The 18,997-nt window shown below is 32.4% G+C and overlaps 1 protein-coding gene across 2 annotated transcripts; it reads left to right on the top strand.

Annotated features, from left to right (window-relative positions):
* The first annotated feature begins 7,078 nt into the window (after window positions 1-7,078).
* LOC107894888 (uncharacterized) lies at window positions 7,079-8,004 on the top strand. 2 transcript variants are annotated; one of them, XM_016820068.2, is made up of 3 exons: window positions 7,079-7,303; window positions 7,391-7,449; window positions 7,751-8,004. In XM_016820068.2, the coding sequence occupies exons 1-3, from the start codon at window positions 7,204-7,206 to the stop codon at window positions 7,904-7,906; spliced, it is 315 nt and encodes a 104-aa protein (XP_016675557.1). In that variant the 5' UTR covers window positions 7,079-7,203; the 3' UTR covers window positions 7,907-8,004. The 2 variants fall into 2 exon arrangements, with proteins under 2 accessions (XP_016675557.1, XP_016675556.1); XM_016820067.2 differs by having other exon boundaries at window positions 7,082-7,309.
* The last annotated feature ends 10,993 nt before the right edge of the window (window positions 8,005-18,997 follow it).

Here is an 18,997-nt window from a genome sequence, read left to right as displayed (position 1 = left end):
GTCTGGTATAGCCCCGAATGTGGCGGAATATTGGTTGGAGGCTACAGAACGGATTATAGACGACTTGGACTGCTCTGAGGAGATTGTGAGTGGGGTATATGTACTAAGTCCTTTGGGTCACTCGGTTAGGGTAGACAAACTGTATAGGAATGTACCCTTAGAAACTCAAGGCAAGGTTTTTCCTGGAGATCTGATGGAGTTACCGTTCGGAGAGTTTGACCTCATTCTGGGAATGGATTGGCTTGTTAAGCATAAGGCAACTCTGGATTATGCTGCTAAACGAATGGTGTTAAGAACTACAAAGGATGAGGAGGTTATGGTGATAGGTGAGAGAAGGGATTATTTGTCCAATATGGCGGCATTAAGAGCCGAAAAGTGGATTCGGAAAGGTTGTGAGGTCTATTTGGCATTTGTAAGTCAGTCAGAAGAGGAGGGACTGACAGTGGATAAGGTTAAGACCGTAAAGGAGTTCCAAGATGTTTTTTTGGAGGAGCTTCCAAGATTGCCTCCAAACCGAGAAGTGGAGTTTGGAATCGACTTATTGCCTAGAACGGCACCAGTGTCTATCGCACCGTATAGAATGGCACCGAAGAAGTTGGTGGAGCTAAAGGCACAAATTCAAGAGTTGTTGGATAGGGGCTTCATTAGGCCAAGCGTGTCTCCATGGAGAGCACCGAAGGATGGTACAATGCGGATGTGCATTGATTATCGCCAGTTGAACAAATTGACAATTAAGAATAAGTATCCACTGCCAAGGATTGACGATCTGTTTGACCAACTTAGAGGGGCTTCTGTATTTTCTAAGATCGACCTACGATCTGGATATCATCAGTTAAGGGTCAAGGAGGTAGATATCCATAAGACGGCATTCAGGACTCGGTATGGTCATTACGAGTTTCTGGTTATGCCATTTGGACTAACGAACGCTCCTGTAGCGTTTATGGATCTGATGAATCGTGTGTTCCAACCATGTTTGGATCAGTTCGTAGTCGTATTTATTAACGATATCCTGGTATATTCTGAAACTAAAGTGAAACATGATGAGCATCTCCATATAGTGCTGCAAGTGTTAAGAGAGAAGGAACTCTTTGTGAAGTTCAGCAAGTCTGAACTTTGGTTGAGGGAGGTAACCTTCTTAGGACATGCGGTCTCTACTGAGGGGATTAAGGTGGACCCTCGGAAAATTGAAGCGATTTTGGAGAGGAAGCCGCCTAGGTCAGTGTCGGAAATACGGAGTTTCCTAGGACTGGCAGGATACTACAGAAGGTTTGTGGAAGGTTTTTTTTTGTGATGGCAACACCTCTGACAAAACACATAAGGAAAGGAGTACCGTTTGTATGGACTAAGAAACAGCAGGAAGCTTTTGAGAAGTTGAAGAAAGTTCTGACTGAAGCACTTGTGTTAATTCAGCCGGAGTCTGGGAATGATTTTACTGTGTACAGTGACGCATCACACGTGGGTTTGGGCTGCGTGTTAATGCAAGACGGTAAGGAGGTTTCATATGCATCACGATAGCTTAAGCCTCATGAGGGAAACTATTTGACTCGTGATTTAGAGTTGGCAGTAGTGATATTTGCACTTAAGATTTGGAGACATTACTTGTACGGAGAAAGGTGTATTATATACACTGACCATAAGAGTCTTAAGTATTTGTTGACTCAGAAGGAGCTGAACCTTAGGCAAAGGAGATGGATTGAGTTGCTTAAGGATTATGACTGTTCGATCAAGTATCACCTAAGCAAGGCCAATGTGGTAGCCGATGCTCTAAGTCGTAGAGCTGTATCTGATCTGAGAGCAATGTTTGCTCGTTTGATTCTATATGATAATGGAAGTCTGTTGGCTGAGTTGCAAGTGAGGCCAACCTGGGTGGATCAGATTAAGGAAAAACAGTTGAACGATGAGTCTTTGGTCGCTCGTTTTCAACAAGTTAAGGAAGGGGAAACTTCTGAGTTTGGGAGCCAGAAGAGACGATGCAACAGCAATACCCTAATCTGTTTGGATTAGGTAAATTTCGAGGACGAAATTTCTTTAAGGAGGGTAGAATTGTAACGCCCCAATTTTCGGGAATCTTGTGAATGTTGGCATAGGTTTAATTATGTTAGTGGGCCTCTAGAAGGCCCAAGCTTAAGATGGAACCCAGTAATTTTAGTTAATTTTTGTTCCATAAGAAAAAGGGAGTGAAATTATGAAATAGGACCTATGTGAAAATGTTTTGGAAATGCTATAGGCTAAATTAAAATGGCCAAATAAATAGGAGTGCAAAATAGGAGGATTTGCATGACAAACCTCCCATTTTACATGAAGTGACCAGCCATCATGTTGTTGTAGACAAAATGTACACTTGATATCCATAATTTATGGTACAAATTGATACAAATTGATAATAGGTTAGGTAAATGTTCCATGATAATAGGTTAGGTAAATGTTCCATGATAATGGGTTAGATAAATGTTTCATGATAATGGGTTAGGTAAATGTTTCATGATAAGAATTTCATGTCTTTTGTATTAAAGAATTAAATGGATGAAATATGAAGTTTTATTAAAAGAAAAAGGGGTGAAAAGAACAAAGTTTTATCCATCTTTGTTCATCATAGCTGAAAGTTAGAGAAGAGAAAGGAGAGGAGAAAGCTCTTGAGTATTCGGTCATTAGGAGGAGGAAAATTGAAGGTAAGTTCTTGGTACCTTGCTTCTTATTTTGAGGTTCATGAGTTCTTCTTGATTCTACCTTAACTCTTGAAGTATATTTTGATTTTTAGTTGTGTTGTGAGCATTTAGTCATGAATTAAAATGAAGGAAATGGTTGTTGTTTCATGTTCTTTTGATGAAAAATGGAAGATAGGTGAAGTTGAGCCAAACAAATGAGCATGCATGTGCCTTAGATGCTAAGGGGAAAAATCGGCTAACATGTTGTGCTTTAAAATTATGAAATGGAGATTATACTTAAGTAAAATCATAGATATGTGATGATTGATTGGTGATATACATGTTTAAATAACAAGCATGCAAGTTAGGTGTGAAAGAGTGATTTGGTGATAAATCTGCTTGGGACAGCAGCAGTAACGTGACTTTGGAAAATCACCATAAATTGTGGGAGATGAGTTAGAAGCTGCATAAATTATGTAATTAAAGCTTAATGATTCTAGTTTCAAATGGAATAAACGAGAACATATTTTGAATTCTGTACAATGAGAAATTTGATTCGTAATGAAGAGTGGTCAGATTAGTCAAACAGTGAAACATGGGAAACTTTAAGAAAAATCTGGTATTGATTGGTCATACCAAAAATTCTGAAAATTTTATGGATAGAATATATATGAGTCTATTTTCAGGGAAAATTAACGGAACTTGATTTGGATTTTCGTAACTCCAGTTATAAATAATTTAGTGACTGTTGCTCAGGAAGACAGCTTGCAGTAAAATTATGATTATGTGGTAAACATTGACAAAAATTTGTTAATGAGTTGCTTATTGATTTCTTATAAGCTTACTATGATCTGTAGGTGTGGTTGGCCGAATATTGTAAGGGGTTAATACGTAGTTTGTATTTGAATAGTTAGATTAATGTGTTAGTAATCCAATTGTAGGCGGTTCGTGTGTGGATCTCGTCAGCATATCGTCGCAAACAGGTGTGTAACTGACACCCTCTCATAGACTAGATTGGCAAAAGCCGAAAAGCTGAAATGCCGAAAAGTCGGTATTTTGGGAATTTGCGAGTGTGCGAATGCTCGTAAGATAGTTTGGTTTGTATATTTGGTAATCTAAAGTAATAAACTGCAGTACGCGCGATTTCGTACATTTTGATAATTTGGGCTTAATGGGCCAAAGATCGGGTTCATGGGCCAACGGGCCCAATTCGGTAAGTATGCGTGGTAAGTGTTCTGATAGTACGTAAATAGTTAGGATATGCATGAAAACCCTAAAAGTAGCTAAATTACTATAATACCCCTATGTATGGAAAATTACTGTTATACCCCTAGGTGCAAAATTACCGTTATACCCCTAGGGTTAATTTTGACTGAAAAGCATGACGATCTGATTCTGTATGATGTATGCCATGATTATATATCTGTTGCATGGGGACATGAGTTATATTATGGAGGAAGCGTCCTGGTGGCTATGCCATAATTTTCTGATCTGGTGGCTCTGCTACATATATCTGTTCTGGTGGCTATGCCACAAATATCTGATCTGGTGGCTCTGCCACATATATCTGTTCTGGTGGCTCTGCCATGATTATCTGTATCTGGTGACTCTGTCACATTATCTGTTCTGCCAGCCATGCTGCAAATTCTGTGGTGTGTAGCTGTTGGGTGGGTCGAGTTGTCTCCCCACACGGTGTAAGGTTGGTACGGGGGTGTATACAGTTGGATATGGTTGGGTTTCTGCATAAACATGTAATATCTATTCTGTTCTGTTATGGGCCTATGGGCTTTATTCTGAATTCTGTTCTGGGCTAAGGCCAACTTATTCTATTTCTGTGGTTTGAGCTGATATAGGCTATGGTTGGGTTAATTTACACACTGAGTTTCCCCAAACTCACCCCTTTGGTTTTCATCCACGCAGGAAATCCCCAACCATAGTGGGCTTGGACCTGTGAGGGAATTCGGAGTGGCCACCCGTTCTGAAAGTTTGATTTTCTTCTGGTGAACTGGACATCCTTTTAATTACGTTTGAGGTTTTAGGCTTTTAAATGTAATAAGACCGCTTATTTATTTTTGATGGATTTTATATGTTTTATTAAGATAGGTAATATTTATATTTAACTGTTGAAATTGGATAGCTTTAAGGCGCGTTTTCAAAAACAGTAATGGATTTCAAAATAACACGAAAACAAGCAAAGCTTCCGTAATGAAGATATTTTCCAAAATTAATCACTTTTCCTAAAAAGGACTTAATCAAATTGGTTTCCTAGATATATACATGACGTTAAGGTATGGCAATGGCGGTTTGCATGTCTAGGATTGGATTCGAAGGGAGTTTGGTACTTAAGCAGTCCGATGGACTCACCTCCTCTTTTTCGGTTTCCTACCTGGTGCACAGCTTCCATTCACCTTAACCCTTAACGAATTAATCTTTTAAACATCAAGTACGATTTTCTGGACTTAGAATGGAAAAAAAATTTTAACGTTTTTGATGTGGCATGCCGGATCCGCCCATAACTTCTGGGCCGGGTTTGGGGTGTTACAGGTACAGGTGGAGTGTAGTGGTTGGTGGGTTGAGTAGTCTCCCCAAATGGGCTTGCATATGTTTACTGATGTTGCATGTATTTTGAAATGGGCCTATGGGCCATACTGTTATCTGAATAAGGGGCTAAGGCCCAGTTTATTGTAATCTGAAAAGGGCTCTGGCCCCGTATCACTATTACTTGAATGGGCTTAGGCCCAATGGGCTTGAGCTGACTTGGGCTTTGAATGGGTTTTCCTTACACACTGAGTTTCCCCAAACTCACCCCTTTTATTTTCATCCACGTAGGTAATCCCCAACCATAGTGGGCTTGGAGCTGTGAGGGAATTCGGAGTGGCCACCCATTCTGAAAGTTTGATTTTCTTCTGGTGAACTGGACATCCTTTTTTTTACGTTTGAAGTTTTAGGTTTTTAAATGTAATAAGGCCGCTTAATTATTTTTGATGGTGTTAATATGTGTTACTAAGATAAGTATTACTTATTTTAACCGTTGAAGTTGGAAAGCTTTAGGGCACGTTTTCAAAAACAACAATTGATTTCAAAATAATACGACAACAAGCAAAGCTTCCGCAATGAAAGTATTTTCCAAAATTAATCACTTTTCTTAAAAATGACTTAATCAAAATCGGTTTCCTAGAAATATCCATGACGTTAAGGTGTGGCAATGGCGGTATGCATGTCTAGGATTGGATCCGAAGGGAGCTTGGTACTTAAACAGTCCGATGGACTCACCACCTCTTTTCCGGTTTCCTACCTGGTGCACAGCTTCCATTCACTTTAACCTATAATGAAATTATCTTTTAAAACACTAAGTAAGTTTTTTTCTGGATCAACAATATAAAATGTTTTGAACGCTTTGATGTGGCATGTCGGATCCGGTCATAACGTCTGGGCCGGGTTTGGGGTGTTACATCTATATACCACGTTCTATCTTTTTTTATTTTCTTCCTTATTGTTCTAATCATTGATTTATTATTCTATTTTATTTATCTTAGTAATTTATTTAATAATTTTATTTGACTTTGATTTGATTGCGTTTCAGATGGTATCAAGATCTAAGTTTCTTTCTGAATGTTTAGAGCCCTAAGTCAAATCAGCGACTTGGAAAATCTTATGATCCAGTCTTCCGCAATCATCCACCTTAATCCTTATCAACTTTGATGCAACTTTTAAATGGCATGCAAAGGATTTTTGTACAGGTTACTAGTGCGAAGGCCCGATGGGTCTATAGTGGGGTCACGAGTAACTATAAACAAGCAGGTTCCATCAATGTTTGCTGTGGAGGCACTCACATTTCTCTAAGGGATTCAAATTTGGTTAGATCTGGGATTCCGAGATATCGAAATCTAAGGAGACACTCTCACAATAATCAAAAAAAATTTAATAAGTAAGGTGGATGATTTTGTTATAAGCACGTACGTGGAAGATATAAAATTGTTGAGAGAAGTTTTCCATACCTATTTGCTTATATACACAACAAGGGAGAGGAACAGTCTTGCACATGTCTTAGCAATGAATGTTTAAAGTGGAGGGAGCAGAGTCACCTGATGAGGGAAGTACCGGCGTTCGTGAGAGGGAAAATGGAGGAAGAGAACAGATTAGTTGGCCGGTGAAACGAATTGACGAATAACCAAAAGGGTCTCCTCCAAAGAAATGCGAAGGTTAAGGGAGCAAATAGGAAATAAAAGGGGAATGGGTTGTGAATACTGGGGTGGTTTAGGAAGCCAACAAGGAAGCCAATAGTTTTTATTTATTACTGCATTCTTTGTTTTTTTCTTCTTTATTAGTCATTATTATTTTATTGGTTTTCAGTTAGGTTGTTTTTGATGTTTAGTATTTTTTGGCTGTATTCTTTTCCATAAATGAATCCAGCTAGTCTTTTTTTAAATAAAAAAAAAAGCAAACAAGGAAAGTACCAACACTCTCTATATAAAGAACAAATTACCAAAACTCAAATGCTTTCCTTTGCCATCACAAAATTTCTTTATCTTTTCTCATTGTTGTAAGGTCGTTGTTTATGATTAGCATGGAGAACAAAGGTTTTAATGTTATACTTATGGTACTTTTTCTGGGTTTATGTTGTCTTCTGATTTCTTGTGCTACTGTTCCTGCTATAAGTAAGGGTAATATTTTAGTTTTTAATTTTAACTTTTTATTAATTAATTTATACAAAATTAATTTATTTGATATATTTTTTTATATAGGAAATCTCAACTCAGATAAGGAACTACTCCTTTCTTCCGCCCGAAATTTACTTGCTCAGGTCATTTCTCACTCACAAAGAAAAACATATATAATAAAATAATCTTATATCTAAACTCCACAAATGGAGTAATAAAATGACATATTTAAAAAAATTGATTAAAGATTATTAATCTTAAAATAAAAGAGGATGCTTTTGAACCAATTTTTATTTTTTAAGCAAAAAGATGAACATAATACTAGTAATGCTGAAAGTTGTTGTATTTTTGGACAATTGTCTGTCTATCCGTATAAATTTTGCAAGGATGAATATAAGTAAATTTAATAATTAGATTAAAGTTGTATATAATTATATTTTGCAGGATGTGAAAAAATCAAGTGAAGCTGAGGAAATGTTTGAGGAATATTTAGGACATAAATTCAATGAAGAAAGGATGCTAATAGAAACAACAGATTATCCACCACCTGGTCCCGACCCCAAGCATGATCCCCATGCTCCTCCTCCTCCCCAATCATGAAAAGAAAAAAAAACTAAAGTCTAAACTTTTATATTTAATCTAAATAATCTTATATGTAACTTTTTAGTTATTGCAATAAATAAATTCCTTATTTTATATATAGATATCTCATTTCTCTCATAATTATAAAACTTAAGTTTCACTTCACTTCAATTTATATTCTTAAATCTTTTTATCCACCAAATGGCTCGAATTCCTTTGTTAATCTTCCTGTCCAACAATGGCTCTATTTATTTTCACAAGTAAAAGAATATTAGTTTTCATATTAACATTAATATTAATATTTTATAATTAAGTAAGGAAATGTTTTGTTCTGAAATAGTAAGGCATGTAATTATTGTTGGATAGATCTAATGAAAATGTGGGATGTCCTTTGTATTTATTGGACTATTTGCAAGCGCTCATCGCAACTCATATTGCAAACATGGACTTCAGTATCATAAAACCAAAGTCGTCGGCGACGTCACAATGAGAAATTTCTTGATGTTGCGACGACGAACGACGTGGCGACATGTTCTAACATAAATTGAGTTTCTTTTTCTAGTTAAATTATGTTATTTTATCCCAATCGAATTATAATTATTCTAAAAATATTTTAATATGATTAGAGCTCATAAGTAAATTTTTATCAATGTTCAAATTATAAAATGTCTACATTTGACATTAAATTAAATTGACACATGTTGGTATCCTTGACTTATTTGCATCATAATTTTTTTTAAATATAAATATGACAAGTTTTATCTGGAAAAGGAATTTTTTAATCATATCCACATTATAATTTTTCCTACATTTGGCATCAAACTAAGTTAGACACATGTTCATACCTTTTTTTTTTTTGTTATTTGTTTCATAAATTCTTTAAATATGTATTACAAGGTTTTATCTAAAAATTAAAATTTTTATTTTTTTTATATTAAACTTAACTGACACATGTTCAAAAATCTTTAGTTATATTCACATTATATTTTTTTTTACATTTGGCATTAAATTAAGTTGACACATGCTTATATCATTTTTGACTTATTTGCTTCTTAATTTCTTTAAATCATACTACTACTACAACAAAGTTTTATCTTAAAAAGAAAGGAATTTTTAGCCATGTTCACATTATAAATTTTTTAAATTTCACATTAAACTAAGTTGACACCTTATTTGCTTATTTGCTTCATAAAATCTTTAAATCATATATTATTATTAGTACGAGGATTTATTTAAAATATAATTTTTTTTATATCGGGCAGGTTGACACATGTTTATACTCTTTTTGGCTTATTTCCTTAAAAAATTCTTTAAATATTGATAGTTACACAGTTTAATCCCTCTTTCAAATATTTTTGAAATCCATTTACTTGACAACCTTTTCAGAATTATGATATTAATCCTTTCTAAATTTTAATGTTGAATATTGAAGGTATTAAATACAACAACTCTATTTCTTTCACTTGCAAATCGAAATATTTTTATTAAATTAAAAATAGGGGCTAAATTATAAATCTGACAAAGCCAAAAGGAGTTACCTCGTAGATATTCCAAAGTTAAAAGAAAAAAACCTCTTCCCCTTTGTGAAAATTAGGAGGCGCTAAGGAAAAAAGAGAAATTTTATTATTTATGTTTATTAATTACACCCAATAGGTTTTAAAAAACAGTAGTAATTTTAACACAAAAATACTTTTGTGACCACATGTCAAAAATTCCACATACGAAAATTTCCTTAATTTGTAGTGGAGGTTGTAATATAATATATATATATACACATATATCAGTATATATTTTTAATCAAGTTATTTTTTCAAACGTTACAAATCTTAAAAATTATTTTATATTAATAAATAAATATATTTGAATAGATGCATACAAAATACATGTGTATTATATGGATAAAATGATAGTATATATATATTATAAAGTAAAATACACTACCAAATTAGACACATCACTATTTTATTATTAATAAAATATATCGGCTCTGTTATTAAAAAATTATTTACTTAAAATTTATTTAAAATATTCAATTATTTTTTACAAAATACTTTAAATAAAAAAATTTTAAAAATAATTCTTTTTCATAATTAAACTAAAAAATTTAAACACGAGGGAAGTACATATTTTTAAAATGTTGTTTAGAAACCATTATAAAAAATTTTAAATATATTAAAATTCTAATCAAATTTCTTAAAATTATTAAAAATTTACAATTACAATTTACGGTTAACAAACTATGAACTATTATCCTCTTATTTAAGGGTTGGGGAGCGACTATAGGTAATTCTAGCCATATATGATAAGAATCTATAATGATATTAATGTTAAAAAAAATTAATTTGATACTAATGTAAAAGCAAACAAGGAAAAATATTATCCATCATCTACTTTTTTATAATCAGGGTTAGGGAATTACCCGCCGTATACCTGGAAAAGCATCTGGGTCACTAAAAGACTCCTAAAATCAGGAATGTGTTGGAGGGTTAGGACAGAGGAGAGTATATCAATCAGGGATGATGAAAGGAACCCTGAATCTATGGATTCTAGAATTCATAATGAGGTTACAAACAGTTCGAAAACAAATGTGTCTGATTTGATTTTGCATGAAACAAGACAATGGATGGAGGAGCTTATTATCGGTGTTTTTTCGTCTGAAGATACAGAACAAATCTTATGCATCCTTCTAACTCAACACCCACAAGGAGACAGAATGGCACGAAGGGGAGAACAAACAGAGGAGTATTCGGTAAGGAGTGGTTACAAAAAGACAATGCAAGATGAAAATATAACCAGCATACCAAATCCTTAGAGGAACTATTGCAAAAAAAACTCTGGCAGATTGAGTGCCGCTGAGTAAAGTAAAAATTACAAATCGGAGGGTGTTTAATAATTACATTTCAACACTTAACAATTTAGTAATTTGAAGATTAGGCGATGTAATGAAATGTCCAAGATGTAGAAATGAAAGTGAAACCATTGAGCATGTGTTTAGGGAATGTGCATCTACAAAAGAAATATAGGACAAGTTAGGAGTTGGGTGGCCACAAAATATCTCCGAGGAAAATTATAGAGAATGGATGACTTATCTATTCGAGGTAGGGTCAAGAGTACGATGAAGGTTAATAGCTGGTGCTGTGTAGGCAATATGGACGGTCCGAAATCGAATCCTGTATGAGGGGCAAAATTAGTCAGTACAGGAAATAGTGAATCTCATAAACAAGTATAGCCAAAAGTGGAAAGATAGTAAAGAATGTTTGGCTTCCAGAGTACCAGTGGCTGAGGGTTGGCAACCACTAGAACCAGGACTAATCAAGTTAAACTTTTCATACGAGTCTCAAGACCCAACTTCAGGCCTATAGATGCAATGTGCTTACACTACCTCAAGGCCTAACAACAAGGTCAAAGGTCAAGCAAATCAAGCCAAGATTCAATCAAAGTTAGTGTGCGATGATGAATATTTTCGCGGAAATGAAGAATGATACATGCGTGGAATGAGTGAAATGTATTAAAGTCAAGTAAACTAAGCTGTTAATTTTCAAGCTCAAAAGATTAGTCAACTTGCGACAAATATTTGTATAGGATCCAGACATTTATGGATTAAGATGTCTTCATAGCGTTCGAATATCTATTTCTTACCTTCAAAATGCACTTTTAATCACTCAATTTTGAGTTCGGAAACTCAAGTTATAACCGTTTTAGTGAAGACTGGACGACCATAATTTCTGAACGGGATTATACAGAGAATTACAAGTTTCAAGCTTTTAATTCGAGTTTAAATCATATTAGGTTCGAGTGTTAGGCTTAATTTTTATTATATATAATCCCAATATTGTATTTATCAACTCTTATTATTTTATTATTTTTGTTCTGAATTTTTGATAATTATTAAGTATTTTAAGTTATTTAGGAGTTTTATGTCAATAAGAAATATTAGTTTAAAACTACTTCTTGTTTAGGTTAATTAGAGTTCTAGTATCCTTAAGAAATTTATTTAGATTTATTTAGCTAGCCTATATAAATACCTTTGCATTGTACACAATTCAATCATTTCATTATTATTCAACTTCTCTTTTGAGTTAAAAATTTCTCTTTGATTTTTTCTTTCAAAAATTTCTCGAGTTTTTCTTCCAAAAATTTCTTTTGAGTTTTCTTTTAGAAGAGTTTTAATAATCTTTTCAACTTGTGAGAATCATCTTCAAACTTTTTCTTACCAAGTTTCCGTCTTGGAGGGGAAATAGAGTCGCTTCAAGGGAGTTGTGGATTAGTCGTATTTCCCAAGCTTCTTAGGACTTCTACATACCACGTTCTATCTTTCCATCTATCTTTTTCATTTTCTTCCTTATTGTTCTAATCATTAATTTATTATTCTATTTTATTTATCTTAGTTATTTATTTAGTTATTTTATATGACTTGGATTTGATTTCGTTTCAAATCGTATCAATATCTAAATTTCTTTTTGAACGTCTAGAGCCCTAACTCAAATCCACAATTTAGACAAGCTTATGATCTTATATTTTGCAACCATCCACCTTAATCCTTATCAACTTTGATGCAAGTTTTCAATGGCATGCAAAGGAGTTGTGTACGGGTTACTAGTGCGAGGCCCGATGGGTCTATAGTGGGGTCACAAGTAACTATAAACAAGCGGATTCCATAAACGATTATTGTGGAGGCACTCACATTTCTCTAGGGTGTTCAAATGTGGTTAGATTTGGGATTTCGAGAGATCGAAATCTAGGGAGACACTCTCACAATAATCAAAAAGATTTTAATAAGTAAGGTGGATGATTTAGTTCTAAGCACGTACGTGGAAGATATAAATTTGTTGACAGAAGTTTTCGATACCTGTTTGTTTACATACACAATAAGGGAGAGGAATAGTCTTGCGCATGTCTTGACAATAAAGGGTTTAAAATGGAGGGAGTAGAGTCACCTAATGAGGGAAGTACCGGCATTCGTGAAAGGGAAAATGGAGGAGGAGAAGAGATCTATTGGCCGGTGAAACGAATCGACGAATGACCAAAAGGGTCTCCTCTAAAGAAATGCGAAGGTTAAGGGAGCAAATAGGAAATGAAAGGGGAATGGGTTGTGAATACTGGGGTGGTTTAGGAAGCCAACAAAGAAGCCAATAGTTTTTATTTATTACTGCATTATTCTTTTTTCTTTTTTATTAGTAATTATTATTTTATTTGTTTTCAATTAGGTTATTTTTTATGTTTAGTATTTTTTGGCTATATTCTTTTGCATAAATGAATCCAACTGGTCTTTTTTTTAAAAAAAAAAGTAAACAAGGAAAGTACCAAACACTCTCTATATAAAGAACAAATTACCAAAACTCAAATGCTTTCCTTTGCCATCACCAAATTTCTTTATCTTTTCTCATTGTTGTAAGGTCGTTGTTTATGATTAGCATGGATAACAAAGGTTTTAATGTTAGATTTATGGTACTTTTTCTAGGTTTATGTTGTCTTCTGATTTCTTGTGCTACTATTCCTACTATAAGTGAGGGTAATATTTTAGTTTTTTATTTTGATTTTTTTATTAATTAATTTATTTGATATATATTTTTATATAGGAAATCTCAAGTAAAATAAGGAACTACTCCCTTCGTCCGCCCGAAATTTACTTACTCAGGTCCTTTCTCACTCATAAAGACAAACATATATAATAAAATATTATCTTATATCTAAACTCCACAAGCGGAGTAATAAAATGACATATTTTTAGAAAAGAAAATTGATTAAAGATTATTAGTCTTAAAATAAAAGAGGAGACTTTTGAACCACTTTTTATTTTTTAAGCAAAAAGATGAACATCAATACTAGCAATGTTGAAAGTTGTTCTGCCTATCCGTATAAATTTTGCACGGCTGAATATAAGTAAATTTAATAATTAGATTAAATTTGTATATAATTATATTTTGTAGGATGTGAAAAAATCAAGTGAAGCTGGGGAAATGTTTGGGGAATATTTAGTACATGAATTCAATGAAGAAAGGATGCTGATGGAAACAACAAAATATCCACCACCTGGTCCCGACCCCAAGCATGATCCCCATGCTCATCCTCCTCCCCAACCATGAAAAGAAAAAAAAAACCAACAAGTCTAAACTTTTATATTTAATCTAAATAATCTTATATGTAACTTTTTAGTTATTGCAATAAATAAAATTCTTATTTTATATATAGATATCTTATTTCTCTCATAATTATAAAACTTAAGCCTCGTTTCAATTCAATTTATATTCTTAAATCATTTTATTCACCAATGGCCCAATTTCCTTTGTCAATCTTCCTATCCAACAACGGTTTTATCTATTTTTACAAGTAAAAGAATATTAATTTTCATATTAATATTAATATTAATATTAATATTTATAATTAAGTAAGAAAATGTTTTGTTTTGAAATAGTAAGGGTTGATTATACATGTAATTATCGTTGGATAGATTTAATGAAAATGTAGGATGTGCCTTGTATTTATTGGACAGTTTGCAGGAACTTATCGTAGCCCGTATCGCGACACATGGACTTCAGTATCACAACACCAAAGTCAATTGGTGACGTCATGACAAGAAGCTTCCCGATGTTACAACGACAAAAAATGTCGTGACAGCAGGAATAGGAACGTTGCGACGTGGCGACATGTTCCAACATAAACCGAGTTTCTTCTCCTAGTTAAATTCTGTTATTTTTTCCCAGTCGAAGTCTGATTATTCTAAAGATATTCTAGTATGATTAGAACTCTAATCTTAGACTATTTAAAGGGATCATTGTATCCCTGTTTTGAGAGGCCAATTGAGAAGATAATTAAAGATGTAGTACTATAGGACTTTTCTTTTGGGGGCGACAAGATATAGTTGCAAATGAGTTTTGGTGAGATTTTTTTTGTGGTAACTATAGAGAGAAGTTTGTACCCCTTTTGAGAGAACTCTATGAAAGTTAGGGCTTTGCTTTCGAGGTTTGAATTTGTAAGTTTAGTACATTTAGGTTTATGTTCTCCATATTATACTATCGTTTGTTTACTCATTTAATAATGAAAAGTCGATGTCTCCTTTGCCCGTGGTTTTTTATCCTCTTAATTGAGGTTTTTCTGTTAGAAAATATGGACATCACATATATAATAAGGGTAATTACATGTTATTATTTACTATCATGATAGGTTAGTCCAAATTAAAAGTGATCTAATTTTGTTGAAGTTTTATTGGACTTTAATTATTAAATAAAGTATGGGTCAAATATGTGTAGATACTCTAGTAATTGAGTTCTAATCAAATTCTAGCTAATGATGGGCTAATTAGGAATTAGAACTAATATGCCAAGATTATAAATATTAGGGTTATGGTCCCCAAATTATACACAAGATATCTTTTCTAATATCTCATCATTAGGGAAGAGAGAGCAGATATTCTCTGAATTTCTTGTATGCTAATTTGGAAGATCAAATCCTCAAAATCTGGTAAAACTTTAAGGAATTCATGGATTCAGGTACACTTCCGCATTTAGTTTTATTCTTGATTTATTCTTGATGATTTAACATGCTAGATCCTGGTTTATTCAGTTTTATTTTAGATTTATTTTACAAATCTAACAAGTGGTATCAAAGCTTTATCATGTTAAATTATTGAGAATGAATTGATTCTTTATTATTTTTGGATTAATTTGTTTTTCTTTTTTAATTTTAGGGATTAGATATATTTTATAGTTTTATTGATGAAATTAAGTTTTGATGGATATCGTTAAAGTTGTTAAATTTTTTTTGTTATGGTTATATATTCAATTTTATGGGTGCTTTGGTGCAAATTCATGCCAACTATATACATATTTAAATATTTTGGTTTTAAGTTTGGTTCTATAATCTTAGGTTTTGGCATCTTATGGTTCCAAATATTTGGTTAAATTATGATGATATGGTTTATTGTATGAATTGTGGGATATGCCAACTATTATGATTTTTTTTTTTGAGATTTATTGGCTTGAAAATATTTTTCAAGTATTCATGCGAATATATGTTTAATCATAGATACAACTTTGAATTTATATGGTAAATTCAGGGTAAGTTTTTCTATTTGATTATGAATACATGTATATACGTAAATTGCTTTGGTGTTTTTATCCATGCCAAAATTATGAATACATGTGCTTGTTAATTATTTGGCTTTGAACCACTACATTATTTCTGTTTGGTTTTAATATATATGGTTTTGGAACAAAAAAGAAATAGTTAAAAATTAAGGTTTTCAGTTTTTTATTGCATTATTAAGACAACTTTATTTTGGGTTACTTCGGAGTCTATAAAGCAATAAAAAAATAGTTTTGACATTTGACTATTGGGGAAATTTTAAATATGAATATTGGCATGTTTATATATATTTTAAAACAACTTAATTGAAGAAAAAAGTCACTAAAGTATTTTTTTTGTATAAATTATTTTGTTTTATAATATAAAAGGTTGTGTGCATGTAACTTAAGTTATGTTAATATTGACTAGCCCAGATGAAAGTTAATAATATTACATGTGTAATTATGGTAATAAACATGTGACAATTATTCGGTTTTACATGTGAGTAATAAATTGGCCCAAAGGAACATTTATTGTTCGACATGTTCTTATTATTAATGTTTGATTACTATACCAAGATATCACTTACAAAGTTAATATTTTGTCTAAAAATAAAATATTAATGGAGTGTCTGATATCTTGAGATGATGTTTACTTTTATTCAATTTTTTTTTGTTTAAATTTGAAGTCTTATGTGAGGCTGTTTATAGTTTATGATTTATTCAACTATTACTATATTTGTCAACATCATTGTATGTTGTGTTGGGATAAATATATATACATAGATATACTATTATCTTTTAATTTGCTTGAAAGATGAAATTAAGAAAAATATTTAAAAACAAATAAATTCAGATTTTGGCTTTGGGTTTTAATTAAGGATGTCTAATATTTTAAATAGATTAGTTGAAACAAAATGTCGTCAAAGTGACCTCTTTTGCGTAGATTAGTTTATTTAAAATATTAAGATGATTACATATTTTTGTGATTCATGCGTTTATTAATTGACCCAAAGGTAAGTTAATATTTGACAGAATTTTAACAACAACTGTGGTGATAAATGTGTGACAATTATAAGATACTTTATGTGAGCAATATGTTAGTCTAAAGATTAATTCATTGTTTGACATAATTTATTGTCAATGTTTGATTGCTACAACAAGAGTACCGCTTACTGTTAATATTACTGTCCAAAGACTTGATATTAATGTTGTGTTTGGTATCTTGAGATGGGATTAGCCATTGTCTTGAATTTATTGTTTACTTATGAATATTGATGTGAGCTTATTTTTTATTCTATATTTAGCTAATTCATCTTCTATTGCCACAATATCTGCTAATATAAATTCTATACCCATGCTTAATGGGACTAATTTCAATGAATGGAAAAGGAATTTACTTATAGTGTTTGCTTGTATGAACATAGACATTGCACTAAGGGAAGAACAACCCATACCTCTCACTGCGAAAAACACCCCTTATGTTAAAAGGAATTTTGAGAGGTGGGATCGTTCAAATTTATTGAGTCTAATGATCTTGAAGCATAATATTTTAGAAGCCTTTAAGGGCATAGAATCTGAAAAGATTACTCAGGCCAAGGTTTACTTTACGAAATTGAGAAACGTTTTGCTAAAAATGATAAGGTTGAAATGACATCATTTCTAACTTCTTTGATGTCTATAAAGTATAAGGGTCAAGGAAATACTGAGTGATCTAAGGGTTATGTGTTTTATGATCCCACAATTAGGAAAATTTTTTAGACGAGAATTGCAACATTCTTTTAGGATGTTGAGTTTGGAGTGAGAAATAAAGTTAGAGACATTGATTTTAATGAGAAATTGAATTCTAACTCATTTCCTACTATCAATTTTGATGATGTTTAGGTTCTCATACCTGTTATTGATTAAGAAGTGAATCTAGAACCTCAAAAAGACAATGTTGAATAACTCCTTATTCAAGATGAGGTAATTGATCCAGAAGAACAAACTCAACAACCTCAAGAATGAATGTCATTAAAAAGGTCCACTAGAGAAATGGTTATAATGGCTTTAGTGGAATATTTTGACATTAAGCTACATCAGATGAATATTAAGTTAATGGTTTCTCAATGGTAACATTGATCATACATTTATATGGTGCAATTAGAAAGATTTGTGTCTAATGATGCAAAGTTAATTATTTGCAAAGAACTTCATCTATGGGCTTAAGAAAACTTCTCATCAATAATATTACAAATTTTACCAAATGATTATCTCATTCAATTTAGAGATGAATTTTATTGATAATCGTATATACCATAAGTTTTAGTGGGAGTAAGGTTCTATATTTGGTTTTATATGTTAATGACATACTACTTGTCAATAATAAATATAGCCTCAATCAATGCCCTAAGAATGATTTTGAGATTACAAAAATGTATTAGATTTTTTACATTTTAGCAATGGAAAGTCTAATGTACGTTCAGGGTTGTATACATTGGAATATTGTGTACACTATTGGGATGTTAGGCAGATATTTTAAGCAATGTTGGTTTGGACCATTGGATAGCATCCAAGAGAGTTATAAGGTGTTTTTAGAGAACAAAAGATTACATGCTCACATATCGGAGGTATAATCAGTTAGAGATTATCAGGTATATAGACTCCGATTTTGATGGAATATGGATACAATATTTTGTCACTAAGATGCAAATTATGAAAATAAATTGCAGTCTTTTATTCTAATAGCAACAAGAGTACATCAAAGTCAAAACACATAGACTTTAAGTTCCTGGTTGTTAAAGTAAAAGTTCAGAGTGGTTAGGTGCCTATAAAGTATATTAGGACAAACTCCATGATTGCGGATTCGCTTACTAAGGAACTACACCTAAGGTTTTATAAGAGCACACTGCTCATATGGGTGTAATTTCATATAAAGGATATTTGGTTTTAGTGGGAGTTTGTATTTTTAAATGCTTTTATGTTATAGACATATTTTCAGTTATTTCAGTTTAAAGATATTAAGTTTATTTTCTGCAGAAATAAAGTTTATTTGGTTTATTCACAC

The sequence above is a fragment of the Gossypium hirsutum genome, chromosome A13 (assembly GCF_007990345.1).
Source record: "Gossypium hirsutum isolate 1008001.06 chromosome A13, Gossypium_hirsutum_v2.1, whole genome shotgun sequence".
In the NCBI taxonomy this organism is placed as follows: Eukaryota; Viridiplantae; Streptophyta; class Magnoliopsida; order Malvales; family Malvaceae; genus Gossypium; species Gossypium hirsutum.
The sequence above is the reverse complement of the archived record's forward strand: the minus strand, read 5'-3'. Positions and strand labels throughout refer to the sequence as shown.

Excerpts from the sequence above, each read along its gene's own strand:
- LOC107894888 (XM_016820067.2), top strand. The coding sequence starts at position 7,204 with ATGATTAGCATGGAGAACAAAGGTTTTAATGTTATACTTATGGTACTT. Across the intron at positions 7,310-7,390 it reads TGTTCCTGCTATAAGTAAGG|GAAATCTCAACTCAGATAAG; the intron begins GTAATATTTTAG and ends TTTTTTATATAG. Across the intron at positions 7,450-7,750 it reads CCCGAAATTTACTTGCTCAG|GATGTGAAAAAATCAAGTGA; the intron begins GTCATTTCTCAC and ends TATATTTTGCAG.